The following is a 15,260-nucleotide window of genomic DNA, read 5'->3' as shown; positions in this document are numbered from 1 at the left end:
GGATGAAGGAAATATGGCTTACATGCACAAGGAATATTACTGAACCTTTAAAAAGAAGGAAATTCTGCAATATGTCACAACGTGAATGACCTCTGAGCGCATTTGCTCAGTGAAATAAACCAGTCACAGAAAGACAAATACTGTAGGATTCCACTTCTATGAGGAGAAAGTGGAATGGTGGTTTGCAGAGGCTGGGAGGAAGTGGGAATAGGGTTTCCTAGTCAGCAGGCATGAAGCAAGATTCGTCAAACAAGATGAATAAGCTCTAGAGATCCACTGGACATTATATCTGTAGCCAACATTATATCTGCATTGTACACTTAAAAATCTGTGAAGAGGTTATATCTCATGTTGAGTGCTCTTACAATAAAATACAATAAAAAACCAAAAACATAACCACCATAAGACCCAGCACTTGCGCTCTTGGGCAATCCCAGAGAAATGAAAACTTATGCTCACACAAAAACCTATAATGGATGTTTTATTCATAATAGCCCCCAAACAGGAAACAACCCATCTATCTTTCAACAGATGAATGGTTAAACAAACTGGTCCATCCATCCATACCGCACAACACTATGCAGCAATAAAAGGGATACATCTGACAACCTGGATGAATCTCTGGGGTATTATGCTCAGTGGAGGGGGGAAAAGCCAATGCTAAAATGTTACAAACTGTGTGATTCCATTTACAGTGTTCTTAAAATGACTAAATTATAGGAATGAGAACAGCTTGCTGGCTGTCAGTGTGTGGGTATGGGGTTGGGGGATGAGTGTGGATCAAGTGCATCAAGGGGATGGGTGTGGATCAAGTGCATCAAGAGGGATCTTGGAGATAATGGACTGACTGATCTGTGTATTGCCTGTAGCTATGCCAATATCTTAGTTGTGACATCGCACTAGAGTTTGGAAGATGTTACAATTGAGGGAAACTAGCAAAAGGGCACACGGGATCTCTATCATTTCCCTGTTGTTTTTAAATTTTCTATTGTGGTAAAATTTTTACCATAATATTTACCATTCTGGCCATTTTTAAGTGTACAGCTCAGTGCTATGAAATACATTCACAGTGTTGCGCAGCTGTCACCACCATCTGTCCCCAGAACTCTTTTCATCTTGTAGAACTGGAACTCTGTCCCCATTAAGCAACTCCCCATCCTCCCCTCCCTGCCAGTTCCTGGAACTCATCATCCTACTTTCTGTTTCTGTGAATTTGGAAACCACATGTAATTGGAATCATACAGCATTTGTTTGTCCTTTTGTGTCTGGCTTCTTTCACTCAGCATGTCTTTCAGATTCATCCACTTTGTAGCGTGTGTCAGAATTTCTTTCCTTTTTAAGATTAATATTCCGTTATATGGATAGATCACACTTTGTTCATTCATTCATCCATCAATGGACATTTGGTGTCTTTCCACCTTTTGAGTATTATGAACAACGCTGCTACGAGCATAGGTGTATACATGCAGTAATGTCCCTTTTTCTGTCAGGACCCCACATTGCATTTAGGATCTTAGACTCCTGATCTTTTTTTTTTTTAAGATTTTATTTATTTATTCATGAGAAACACAGAGAGAGAGAGAGGCAGAGACACAGGCAGAGGGAGAAGCAGGCTCCATGCAGGGAGCCCGATGTGGGACTCGATCCCAGGACTCCAGGATCATGCCCTGGGCCAAAGGCAGGTGCTAAACCCGTGAGCCACCCAGGGATCCCCTAGACTCCTGATCTTAAGTCTGTTTTGTTTTATTTGATTTTGATTTTTTGGTCTTCTTTTTTTTTTTTTTTCCATAACCTTGATAGTCCTGAAGAGTGCCAGCTAGGTACTTTGTAGAATGTCCCTTAATTTGATATGTCTGGTGTTTTCTCATGATTGAAATGGAGTTTGGGGTTTTTTTTGGGGGGGGGAAGACCTCAGAAGTCCTCATCGCATCATACCTGGAGTTACTTGATAGCTACCTGAAGTCACCAACAATGTTGACCTTGAACTCTTGGGTAAGGCAGTGTTTTCCCTGTATTTCCACCCTCTGGTAACTGTTTTCCCTTTCCATACTCTATTCTTTGGAAACAATGCAAATTGTCTTAAAGAAATGCTCCTTATCAGGGTCCTCTATGGCACAGAGAAGGATGTTATCAACACTTATAGTTGGAAAGTGATTTCTATGAGTATGTGTATTCTCTGTGTATGAAGATGTTTAGAAAACCCTACTGAGTTATTGTATTTTCTTTGTATGTATACCAAAGAGTAGTATATAATAAAAAATCTGTCTATTTAAAGCTCAAGAGTCTTTAAGTGGATATAAAGTTAAAAATTTAAGTAAGCAAAAGCACAGGAATTTGGCACAATTCCTCTCTTAGAACATAAATTATCAATGCGAGCAGTATTGCTCCTAAGGTGGTGAAAAATGGTTCAGGAGTGGGTGGGGAGAACATGAAAAAAACTTAGATATTTCAATGGTTTGTGGCCCTCCAAAGCTCATCCTTCTTGACACAAATTTATTATATGGGATTTAACCTTTCTCCTTAAATTTAATTAAGTTCTCTTTAGGGGCTGTTCTCTTTAAGAGATGATAATGAAAAAAAAAGTTGAAAAATGCCGTCATAGAGGTTTATAAAATAGTGGCACAATGGATGGCCTCAGGCCATGTGACATAAGCAAGGAATGGAACACTTGGCATAGGTCGGATTACAGTTTGTGCCTCAGTTTCCCTACCTGTAAAATCAGGATGGTTCGTGTGACAGGATGGCTGTGGGAATAAATGACCCATATAAATCCATATAAAGCATTAGCTGTTGTTAGCAGCAGCAGCAGCACTTTATAAAGGTGGAAAGGGAAGGTCAGAGAGGTCAAGCTACTTCCTGCAGGGCACACAGCCTTGGAAGTGCCAGAGAGGAGCTTCAAACCTGCTAGGTGGGCTGGGGAAGAAGAGCTCTCCCCCGCTGAGTCTGTCCTATTCGTCCCTGAGGAGCTGATTCTGTCAAGGATCACCCCATCAGCAACCCTGCCCTGGCCGGTAGCACCAGGAAACCCATTCTCTGTGGACGCTAAGGGTTGAGCCGACGAGCTGGAGAATTGAGCAGTCGCTTGCTGCCCCCTTCAGGCAGAAGTGGAAATGTCAGGCACCCAGCCCTCTGGCCTGAGTTAGGGGGATGCTTGCTTCTCTGGAGCTTCTACAATCCTTCAAGTCTTTGGCACAATTTGGGCATTAGCAGTCTAAATTAAAATGCACAAATGTACATAATCTTGAGCCCAGAAATTGCACTACTACAGATTCAGGCCACTTGCAGAAGTGACCTGAGATTTGTGGGCATGTAGATGGGCTTTGGTTAGGGAGTGCCTCACTCAGCCACAGGACATCCAGCGTTTGAGGAAGGTGAGTGGAGGTAACCGGGGCCTTGTAAAGAGCTTCAAGACGTTTTGATAATGACGGAGCCCACGTCAAGCTCCCGGTTTAGCGCGGAGTCTGCTGGAGAGTTCTCTCTCTCCTTCTGTCCCTCCCCCCACTTGGGTGCACTTTCTCTCTCTCCAAAATAAATTTTTAAAATCTTAAAAAAAAAAAAAAAGACATTTTGCTGGGGCTTCTGGGTGGCTCAGTTAAGTGTCTACCCTTGGCTTGGGTCCTGATCCCAGAGTCTTGGGATCGAGTCCCATGTCAGGCTCCCTGCTCAGCGGGGAGTCTGCTTCTCCCTCTCCCTCTGCCCCTCCAGCCCCACTCATGCTCACTCTCACTATCTGTCTCTCAAATAAATAAATAAAAATCCGAAAAAAAGACATTTTGCTAAATGAAAACTGAGGACAGAAATAAAAGAACATTGCGCAGATGTACAAATGTTGGCATACACACTTTCGTGCTGAAAAATACACAAATGAAATTGTTAATCATTCTGAAAAGAGGTGAGAAGGGAAGTTTCTACTTTTTTGTTTTCTTTTAACTATTTTTGTACTGTGCGGTTTTCTCACACAGGCCTGCGCGCATATATATATATATATATATATATATATATATATATATATATATAATGTTAGCAATGGATTATGGAAATTTGGAGGTTCTTTTCTGTTTCAGTATTAACTCAACATACAAAAGCATATACAGATGGGAGAAGTTCAGTAATAAAGCAAGTATAGAATAAAATCCCATTCTTAAAATGTATTTATTTATTTATTTATTTGAGAGCAAGAGAGGAGGGACAGAGGGAGAGAGAGAGAGAGAGAGAATCCCAAGCAGACCATGCTCAGCAGGGAGCCCAACTCAAGACTCCATCCCATGACCCTGAGATCATAACCAGAGCCAAAATTAGGAGTCGGATGCCTAATGGACTGAGCCATCCAGTTATCCCAAATCTCATTTTATTTTTAAAATTACAGATAGTAAGAGAAACCAATTAGAAATAGAGAAATCGGGTGGGGGGTGGGAGTGAATGGGTGACGGGCACTGGGGGTTATTCTGTATGTTAGTAAATTGAACACCAATAAAAAATAAATTTAAAAAATAAAAATAAAAATAAAAATTAGACTGAGAAAAATAAATAAATAAATAAATAAATAATAAATAAATAAATAAATAAATAAATAAATAATAAAAAAGTAAAAAAAAAGAAATAGAGAAATCAAAACTACAATATATTATTTCTGGGTGAGAGTGATTACTGTTTTCTTTGGGCTTCTCAGTACTTTTCCAATGACACATTCTGCAATTAATGTTTGCAATTTTCAGCAAGATACTAGCCAATAGGATCCAACAGTACATTAAGTAAATTATTCACCATGACCAAGTAGGATTTATCTATGGGACACAAGGCTGGTTCAACACTCATAAAACAATCAATGTGATTCATCATATCAACAAGAGAAAAACCAAGAACCATATGATCCTCTCATTAGATGCAGAGAAAGCATTTGACAAAATACAGCATCCATTCCTGATCAAAACTCTTCAGAGTGTAGGGATAGAGGGAACATTCCTCAACATCTTAAAAGCCATCTACAAAAAGCCCACAGCAAATATCATTTTCTTTTTTTCTTTTTTTTTTTTTTTTTTTGCAAATATCATTTTCAATGGGGAAGCACTGGGAGCCTTTCCCCTAAGATCAGGAACAAGACAGGGATGTCCACTCTCACCACTGCTATTCAACATAGTACTAGAAGTCCTAGCCTCAGCAATCAGGCAACAAAAAGACATTAAAGACATTCAAATTGGCAAAGAAGAAGTCAAACTCTCCCTCTTTGCCGATGACATGATACTCTACATAGAAAACCCAAAAGCCTCCACCCCAAGATTGCTAGAACTCATACAGCAATTTGGTAGCGTGGCAGGATACAAAATCAATGCCCAGAAATCAGTGGCATTTCTATACACTAACAATGAGACCGAAGAAAGAGAAATTAAGGAGTCAATCCCATTTACAATTGCACCCAAAAGCATAAGATACCTAGGAATAAACTTAACCAAAGAGGTAAAGGATCTATACCCTAAAAACTATAGAACACTTCTGAAAGAAATTGAGGAAGACACAAAGAGATGGAAAAATATTCCATGCTCATGGATTGGCAGAATTAATATTGTGAAAATGTCAATGTTACCCAGGGCAATATACACGTTTAATGCAATCCCTATCAAAATACCATGGACTTTCTTCAGAGAGTTGGAACAAATTATTTTAAGGTTTGTGTGGAATCAGAAAAGACCCCAAATAGCCAGGGGAATTTTAAAAAAGAAAACCATAGCTGGGGGCATCACAATGCCAGATTTCAGGTTGTACTACAAAGCTGTGGTCATCAAGACAGTGTGGTACTGGCACAAAAACAGACACATAGATCAATGGAACAGAATAGAGAATCCAGAAGTGGACCCTCAACTTTATGGTCAACTAATATTCGATAAAAGAGGAAAGACTATCCACTGGAAGAAAGACAGTCTCTTCAATAAATGGTGCTGGGAAAATTGGGCATCCACATGCAGAATAATGAAACTAGACCACTCTCTTGCACCATACACAAAGATAAACTCAAAATGGATGAAAGATCTAAATGTGACACAAGATTCCATCAAAATGCTAGAGGAGAACACAGGCAACACCCTTTTTGAACTCGGCCACAGTAACTTCTTGCAAGATACATCCACGAAGGCAAAAGAAACAAAAGCAAAAATGAACTATTGGGACTTCATCAAGATAAGAAGCTTTTGCACAGCAAAGGATACAGTCAACAAAACTCAAAGACAACCTACAGAATGGGAGAAGATATTTGCAAATGACGTATCAGATAAAGGGCTAGTTTCCAAGTTCTATAAAGAACTTATTAAACTCAACAGCAAAGAAACAAACAATCCAATCATAAAATGGGCAAAAGACATGAACAGAAATCTCACAGAGGAAGACATAGACATGGCCAACATGCACATGAGAAAATGCTCTGCATCACTTGCCATCAGGGAAATACAAATCAAAACCACAATGAGATACCACCTCACACCAGTGAGAATGGGGAACATTAACAAGGTAGGAAACCACAAATGTTGGAGAGGATGCGGAGAAAAGGGAACCCTCTTACACTGTTGGTGGGAATGTGAACTGGTGCAGCCACTCTGGAAAACTGTGTGGAGGTTCCTCAAAGAGTTAAAAATAGACCTGAAAAAAAATAAAAATAGACCTGCCCTACGACCCAGCAATTGCACTGTTGAGGATTTACCCCAAAGATACAGATGCAGTGAAAAGCCGAGACGCCTGCACCCCGATGTTTCTAGCAGCAATGTCCATAAAAGCCAAACTGTGGAAGGAGCCTCGGTGTCCAACGAAAGATGAATGGATAAAGAAGATGTGGTCTATGTATACAATGGAATATTACTCAGCCATTAGAAATGACAAATACCCACCATTTGCTTCAACGTGGATGGAACTGGAGGGTATTATGCTGAGTGAAGTAAGTCAATCGGAGAAGTACAAACATTATATGGTCTCATTCATTTGGGGAATATAAATAATAGTGAAAGGGAATATAAGGGAAGGGAGAAGAAATGTGTGGGAAATATCAGAAAGGGAGACAGAACATAAAGACTCCTAACTCTGGGAAACGAACTAGGGGTGGTGGAAGGGGAGGAGGGTGGGGGGTGGGAGTGAATGGGTGACGGGCACTGAGGGGGGCACTTGACGGGATGAGCACTGGGTGTTATTCTGTAAGTTGGCAAATTGAACACCAATAAAAAATAAATTTATTATAAAAAATGGAAAAAAATTAATGTTTGTATATCTTTTGTAATCAGATAAAAATAAATAGACGCACAACATTGTGAATGTATTTATTGCCAATGAGTTGCACAGTTTAAAGTGGTTACAATGGTAAATTTTATTTTTGCGTATTTTACCCTTTTGGTTATTGCAAGGTTACTTTCCTTTATGTGATAGCAGGGATCTGTCCAGCAGAGAACCTACCCAGTGTTGATCAGAGAATTCCTGGATGACTGGTTTAAGATTTCATTTCTGAAGAGCCAAAACTGTAATGAAGTTAAGTCTCTGTTCGGTAACGTGGGGATTAGTATAAGGCATTTTAGGCAATGTTGCCTTATTTTTTTAATGTGTATATCCCAGCTAAGGAAAAGGTGAGACTATTCCTACCAAATCAAGGTCCAGAACTTCCACATATTGAATTGAGACCTATGTACTACATAAAGTGACAATAGTACTATATATCACATAAAAAATGAGAGAAAAGCTATAGGGCCTGACAGCATTTTCACCCAGACTCTGAAGAGGATGACTCACACTGAGAAATATAATGCTTAAAAAAAAAAGGGAAACATAATGCTTAAAATGATAGAAGGAAACAAAAAATAGAAATGTTTTGGGGCACTTGGGTGGCTCAGTTGGTTAAGCATCTGTCTTTGGCTCGGGTCATGATCTCAGGGTCTTGGAATTGAGCCCCATGTTGGGCTTCCCACTCAGTGGGCTTCCAGTCAGCTTCTCCCTCTGTTTCAGTACATCCTATGCAACTATTTTCTCTTATCAAACCTTCAAAACAGAGTGACTGAGACTCAACATTTTATAATGAGAAAAACCAAACCTTGCTACTATTCTACTTCAAGTAATGCAGGCATCAGGAGTGACCCCAAGAGAACGAAACCTGTGTTTATTCAAAGACTTATATACTGATGTTCACAGCATCTCCATTCATTAGGGATCCAAACTGGAAACAACTCAGGTGTCCAACCACAAGTGAGTGGATTTTTTAAAAATCTAATATATTTATACAATGGAGTCCCACATTGGGCTCCCTGCAGGGAACCTGCTTCTCCTTCTGCCTATGTCTTTGTATCTCTCATGAATAAATAGGTAACATCTTTTTTTTTTTTAAAAAAAGAACTCTAGCTCAAAAGAACATCTATAAAGCCATGTATGTGAAACTTTTACAGAAGACAAATCTAATCTATAGTGAGAGAAAATAGATTTGGAGTTGCCTGGGGAGAATGATGGGCTTAGGGGTTAAGTGGGAAGAGTAACAAGGGACTTTGTGTTGGTGGAATGTTCTAGATCTTGATTGTGGAGATCAATACATGGGTGTGTAAACATGATGATATTCATCAAAGGATACAATTAAAACGAATGTATTTTACTGCTTATAAATTATACTCCATAGGATGTATTTTTAAAAATTTCTTTCAAACGCAATTGACATCCATTTCACAGAATAATATTATCATTCATCAAAATTGGGGAAAAAAAAAAACTAGTAAGTACTGATGAGGTTTACAAAATTAGGTTATCTATTAAACTCTCCAGCAGGCCTAGTTGGCTCAGTCAGTAGAACACGCTCTTGATCTTGGGATTGTGAGTTCAAGCCCCACAATGGGTGTAGGGATTACAAAAAAAAAAAAAACAACTCTGAAACAAACAAAAAAACCCAACTCTCAAAATACAGCAGTAAAATAGAACATAACATCCAAGTGCACACAAAATACGCAAGAGAACACTGTGTTTTAGGAAATGGGGATTTCCGTTGCACATGGAACTCCTGATTTCAGCTCAGGTCCTGGGATGGAGGCCCAAAGTGGGCTGCATGCAAAGCGAGGAGTGCCCTTGAGATTCTGCGTCTCCCTCTGCCCCTTCCGCTACTAGAGTGCACTCCCTCTTTCAAATAAATAAATACATCTTTAAAAAAGAAGGAGAAGAAAGAAAGAAATGGGAGAACTTTCAAAACAGCTTTGCAGACCCAGGTGGCTCAAGCCCAGAGAAACCGGAAGTGCCTGTCAAAGCCGGAAGTGTGGCAGGAGACCGGATGCAAAGGATGAGGTCCAATCACACTCCACAACCGGAAAGTGTGGCGCCAGATGCCAAGAGCTCAGGCGCAACCCCTAGCTCAACCAATCAAGACGAAGTGAGGCGGGCATTCGGATGCAAATAGGGCACTCAAACCGGAAGTGTGGCAGTTTACTTACGGAAAAGCAAGAGGGATCATGGCGGCCTACGAGCAGGTTCAGAAGGGGCCCCTGAAACTAAAAGGCGTTGCAGAGCTCGGTGTGACCAAGCGGTGAGTCCCCGAGAGCACAGCAAAACCTTGTCTTCTGCCCCCTTAAGCCTCATCTAGAGTCCTCGAGCTCTTGCCCCCCTGATCCGCCCTCACCTCCTCTCCCCGCTTCTCCCCTCCCAGGAAGAAGAAAAAGAAGGACAAAGACAAGGCGAAACTCTTGGAAGCGATGGGAACGAGCAAAAAGAACGAGGAGGAGAAGCGGCGAGGCCTGGACAAGCGAACCCCTGCCCAGGCGGCCTTCGAGAAGATGCAGGAGAAGCGGGTAAGGCGGGTGGGGAAGCTGGGGATGCCCCGCGCAGCAGGTCTGGGTCTCCGGAGGTGGATGGAGAGGCAGAGCCGGTGGACTCGAACTTGGGGTCAGACCCGGGCCTCTCGGAGCGGTAGTGAGCGGTCAGTGAGACCTTAACTCTGAGTCCGCGGTTGGCGGAGCTCCGAGGACAGGAAGCGCCCCGCCAGAGTGGATGGCAGAGGAGAAAGCTAGAACTGGCGTTGAAAGGCCAGACCCGGGGACCGGTTTTGGATTCCAGCGCAGTTTCTCATTTGCCCGGTGACACAGGGCTAATGACTCATCTTCTTCCTGCCTCAACTTACCTATCTGTAGGGGTCAGGAGAGTGCTTTCTCCTAAAAGGGATGGGAACTTCAGATGAAGTCATGCAGATACAGCACTTGGTACTCGGTCTGGCATAAAATCAGTGCTCAGTTGATGTTAGCTGTTGATACTAAATGGTCATGCTTCCGGCTATAAGTTTTCACAAAGTCTGTTTCCATGATGACTTTGGCAGGCTCATATAGGTTGTATTTGTACCTTACATCCACTCCCGAGAAGATTTTTGGCAGTGTTTGAAGACATTGCTGTTTATTAAAACTTCAGGGTGTGTTGATTGGGGGTAGTGCTACTGGTATCTAGTGGGATAGGGCCAGGGATACTGCTTAGCATCCTACAGTAATAAAGACAGCACCCCCCTCGCCCCCCACACACACACCCATAGCAAAAATGATCTGGCCCAAAATGTCAGGTGTCCAAGCTGAAAAACCCTAACCCTCGTCTGGGTGATTTGGTCCAGTAACATCAGGAAGGGTTGACTCATCACTCTCAGGCTTAATTGAGTCATTAAAAAAGAAAAGAAAAAGGTGAGATTCACTGGCTTTGACAAGACAGAGGGTTCTATTCTGTCTCTACCGTTTCTTGGTGGTGGTGTAACGGGCAGGTTGGTTAACCTCCCACATCTCATTTTCTTTGACTGTAAAGTGGGGCTGAAGTCCTTACCTAAGAGGTTTGTGGAGAGGATCTAACAAGTGAGTGCACTTAAGTTCCTTCCCTGAGGTTATAGTCCCTGGCTGGGCTGGGATGTTACTCCTAGAGTGGGAGTGGGGGAGAGTAACCAGCAGCTCAGAATAGGACAGTAATAGTGGAAGCAATGGAAGATACCAGCTTTGGGATTGATTTTGCAGCAAGAACAGCAGGATTAGTTGATGGATTGGGTGTGGGCCAGGAAATGAGGAATGACCAAGATTTTTGGTGGCAAGTGACGAGTAAATGAAGGTGCTGTTTAATGCAATAGGAAGGACAGCAGGTAAAGCAGGTTTCTAAAGCAGGGCATCAAGACCTTGGTTTTAGAGAACGCTTGAATGTTCAAATGGCTGTTAGAAATTCAAATGGAGAATTCTTGTGGACACCTTGATACCTGAATCTGCAATTTGGAGGAGGGGTCTGGCCTCTCTTGCAAATATCCCAGAATTGCTGTGGGACTGGATGAGATCCTCTGGGGAGGCACAGTGACAGAGATGAGGCCTAGGATCTGAAATTGCAAAGGTTCATGGGAAGGAGAAAAACCGAGTGTGTGTCCTTAGGAGCCGAGTGGAGAAAGTGTTTTAAGGAGGAAGTGATGACCAGTGTCATGCTATCAAGAGGTCTTATGAGCCCCAAGAGCTCTTAGTTGGCATTTGGGATGAGGAGGAAGAGAGGCTGATTAGAGGGGATCCAAGGGAAGGTGGGGAAAGGCAGAAGTAGAGACAAGATGCAGAAAGATGCAGGGCTGATGCAGGGCTGTCTTGGGGGCAGCCCTGGTGGCGCAGTGGTTTAGCGCCGCCTTTGGCCCAGGGTGTGATCCTGGAGACCTGGGATCGAGTCCCATGTCAGGCTGTCTGCATGGAGCCTGCTTCTCCTTCTCCCTCTGCCTCTCTCTGTCTCTGTCTCTCATGAATAAATAAATAAGTAATCTTTAAAAAAAAAAAAAGAACTCTTGGGAGATCTACCAAGAGGAATAGACAAATGAACCTGTAGCTGGCATTGAGAACTGGAAGTAATGCTGTGGGTTTTGTTTGAACCAGGAGAGAGATGCCAGAAAGTATGGGCAAAGGTAGGTGGGATTGGGAAATTCGGATTCCCTTGTGGAAGGATGTTTAAGCACAGTGAGTGCAAAGGCTGGACAGCTCTTAGAAGAAGGGCCCGTGGGGCAGGGCCCCAGCCTGAAGGGTTAGGGCTTGGCATCTCCAACCGCATCACCCACTGTGCACAGTGGTCCTCATTTTCTCTGTCTGTGAAGGAGGGGTGGCGACAGTACCCAAGACACCCTGGGAACTTGGTGCATAGAAGGCGGAGAGGGAAGGCAGAGCCTTACCGAGGGCCTGGCATTGGTGGCAGCTAGTCAAGTCAGTGTGGCCTCTTGTAAGGAGGCACAGGTCTCAGGCTCACAGCAGCAGGAAGAGGCAGGGATGGGAGCCGGCTGGATGCAGAGGAAAATGAGGCAGAAAATGAGATGAGGGACAGGGAGGAACAGCTAGGTGGTGGCTGACAGGGTCATCTCATGCTTCTGTAGATTGACTCGGCTCAGCTGGATAGTTCTTTTCCTTCCCTCACTTGGAATCTGTGCAGTCAGGTGGCAGCTCAGGTTGGACGACCAACTGGGCTGGAACATCTAAGATAGCTCCACCATCACATGTCTAGATGCCTTGTCGTTCCTCCCGTGGCCTCTCTCCCCATGTATGGTATGGTCCTCAGACTTCCTGCATGGTGGCTGGCTTCCCAAGAACACAAAGCCAAAGGCTGCTGGGTCTTAGGGCTTCAGCCCAGCACAGGCACTGCATTCTATTAAGTAAGCTGAGTCACAGGGCCAGCCCGGAGTCATTATGGAAGAGAACTGCACTAGGGCACGAATACCAGGCAGCATGGGTCGTGGGGGGACCACCAAAGTCAGCCATAGTCACCTCGTCAGTAAATGTAGAGCCAGGTGTAGCCCCAGGTTTGTCTGGCTCTGCGTCCCATGCTCTTAACTCTCACTAGCTACCATCGGGTGTTGGGCATGAGGAGTAAGGCAGGTCGTGGTGGTGCAGGATACATATTCTACAGTCATACTTACCAAAGTGATCTGGATCTTGTAGCCCTCATGGCATGCGTCACCAGCACCTACTCCCTTGAGCTCCTACCATCTGTTCAGCCCTTCACCTTCCTCATGTTTCATCCTTCTTCAAACCCCATCTGAAACTTTATTTTCTGCAAAATGGGAATGCAGTCAATTGCCCAGGGGTGTAGAAAGCACACATAAAGCTCCCAGCAGAGTCGACTCAAGTCAGCGCTAGTACATTTCTTGCCACTCTGACCGAAAGGCAGCCCACCTGGATTCCTGGTGGGATATGTTGTGGTTGCATGTCCCTGTCGGACCAGTCTGAGTAGAATTAAGGGAGGGGAAAGATATATACCCTGAGACCTCCAGCCGTTCTAGGTGTGAGAGCTAAACTAAGTTGGTGGGGGCATCCATCTTCCACCCCATATTGCCTGGGCTGGATCAAGTGTGTGAACTCACCTCCATTTCTCTCCTATCTTCAGCAAATGGAAAGGATCCTAAAGAAAGCATCTAAAACCCACAAGCAGAGAGTGGAGGTAAGTCACATGCCCATGCAGAAGACCAGGCTATGTAGGGTCCGAGTTGGGCCCAGAGGCTAGGAGCCTGGCAGAGGGAGCCATTGGAGTGTTGGGGTCAGCGGGATGGGGGTACTCAATAGAAGCAACGCCTCCCTCTGAATCATTTAAGGATGAGCCCAGGGTTCAAAGGTGGGTGGCTTTGGGAGGAGGGGGCTCATTGAGGAGAGGCAGGATAGTGGAGAAGTGGGGGTGGGCAGCACCACACAACCCTTGTGCCCTGTCTGAGGCAGTGCTGATGTGGTTTTTCTTGGCTTCCCCAGGACTTCAACAGACACTTGGACACCCTTACGGAGCATTATGACATTCCCAAAGTCAGCTGGACGAAGTAGCCTCCCCACCCAGGGTATGCAGTGGCATCGAGGGGAATTGGAAGGCAAAGTTAAGGTTCTGTTTGGTGCCTTTGGTATTTTCTAGAAACATTCTTTTACACACACCCTTGCGTTTTCTGCTGAGACAGATGCTTTCCAAAGCAGTGTGCCCTCTTGCTGGAACTTGATTAAAGTAAGACTGTTCTTTTACTCCATTTCAGTTTGTTGGTAGCATAGAAGGTAAACTTTTTTAGTTTGGACTGGAAATTTTGTACAGGTTTATTTAGAGATTAAGGTTATTTCTGTGTCACATACAGAAAAGCATCTTTACCCCCAAGTTGCATCTCATTCTGACAGTCATCCAGCTAGCTGTCTTTACCGGGATGAAACGGACCCCAGAGGATAAGGAGTTAATGCCAGCATGGACTCCAGAGGATAAGGAGCTAATGCCAGCACAGCCTGAGCTTACAGACCCCACGGGGCCTGCGGGGCCTGTGTGAGCTGTCCTCCCAAGCACCCTTTAGCTTGGGGCTTATTCTCTTCCTTCCAGAGCCTAGGGAAGCCACTTAAACCTTCATGGCCTTCAGAATGCCTCCTCAGCCACCTGGTGTGTGAGACAATGCAGCCTGGGAAGCAGAAGAATCGCCAAATGCAAGGATATAGTACATACCTTGTCCCTGTCTGAGCAGCCTGTAGCCGGCACGCAGTCTCCCCCCAGGGTCCCCATTCCAGACATGTCTAGAGGGTATCGCCGTGGCAGACTTCGTTAATCAAGCACAGCATCCCTTTGTAATGGACCCAGACACAGCCTGCCTCACTACCCTCAACCCTAGGCTCTAAGCAGTCCCCACGTTTATTCAGAGTTGGCAGAGAACATGTAGCCTGCTTGGTGTTTCTGGCCTAAGGACACCTCAGGGGTGACAGGACCTGGGCAGAGCCCCAGCACCAAGAGTACAGTCAAAGGGGATGACGGAGGTCCTGGTGCTGGAGAGCCCTGATCTCTGAGGACCTGTGTTATAACTGCGTGATGAGGATCAAACCATATATACTACTGGGAGGAAGACTGTTGACCTAGGTAATGGCAGAGTAGTAAAGTCAAAAGAGAAAAACCAAGTGTTGGGTTTGGGGCTGTCACGTATGAACAAAATAAAGCAAAAAATAATTGTTAAATAGAAGTTTGAGTGTCTTAATTATATGCTATTTGATTACCACTAGAAATGCTGCTTTTGGGGATTATTGCACATGTAGAATGTGCATACTGCAAAGTGACTGTTCACCCTCAACTTGGAAAGAATTAGGTGACCTGTTTTTCCACCTGTGGCTTGCAGCCCATCCGAGAGGTAATGTACTCTCATTAATGGTGGTTCTTTAGGCAGGTTCCCCCACTGTCTAGCAGAAAGGCTAGACACTTGGCGGCCTTTTCCATCCATGAGCCAGCAGCCGGGTTTGTGAGCTTGGTGGGATGCTGTGAAAAGCCATTGTCCGTATGCTGGAAGATAGATCTTCCAC

At 44.0% G+C, this 15,260-nt stretch overlaps 1 protein-coding gene across 2 annotated transcripts; it reads left to right on the top strand.

The window, feature by feature from the left end:
- Nucleotides 1-9,366: 9,366 nt before the first annotated feature.
- On the top strand, nt 9,367-14,926 carry FAM32A (family with sequence similarity 32 member A). Of its 2 annotated transcripts, XM_025457892.3 has the most exons (5): nt 9,367-9,520; nt 9,641-9,782; nt 13,348-13,401; nt 13,704-13,786; nt 14,302-14,926. In XM_025457892.3, exons 1-4 carry the CDS (start codon nt 9,447-9,449, stop codon nt 13,770-13,772), a joined length of 339 nt encoding a protein of 112 aa, XP_025313677.1. In that variant the 5' UTR covers nt 9,367-9,446; the 3' UTR covers nt 13,773-13,786; nt 14,302-14,926. The 2 variants fall into 2 exon arrangements, with proteins under 2 accessions (XP_025313677.1, XP_025313676.1); XM_025457891.3 differs by lacking the exon at nt 14,302-14,926 and having other exon boundaries at nt 13,704-13,961.
- Nucleotides 14,927-15,260: the final 334 nt, after the last annotated feature.

The sequence above is a fragment of the Canis lupus genome, chromosome 20, assembly GCF_003254725.2.
Source record: "Canis lupus dingo isolate Sandy chromosome 20, ASM325472v2, whole genome shotgun sequence".
Lineage (NCBI taxonomy): Eukaryota > Metazoa > Chordata > Mammalia > Carnivora > Canidae > Canis > Canis lupus.
Note: the sequence above shows the minus strand (reverse complement) of the source record. Positions and strands in the feature narration are given on the sequence as shown.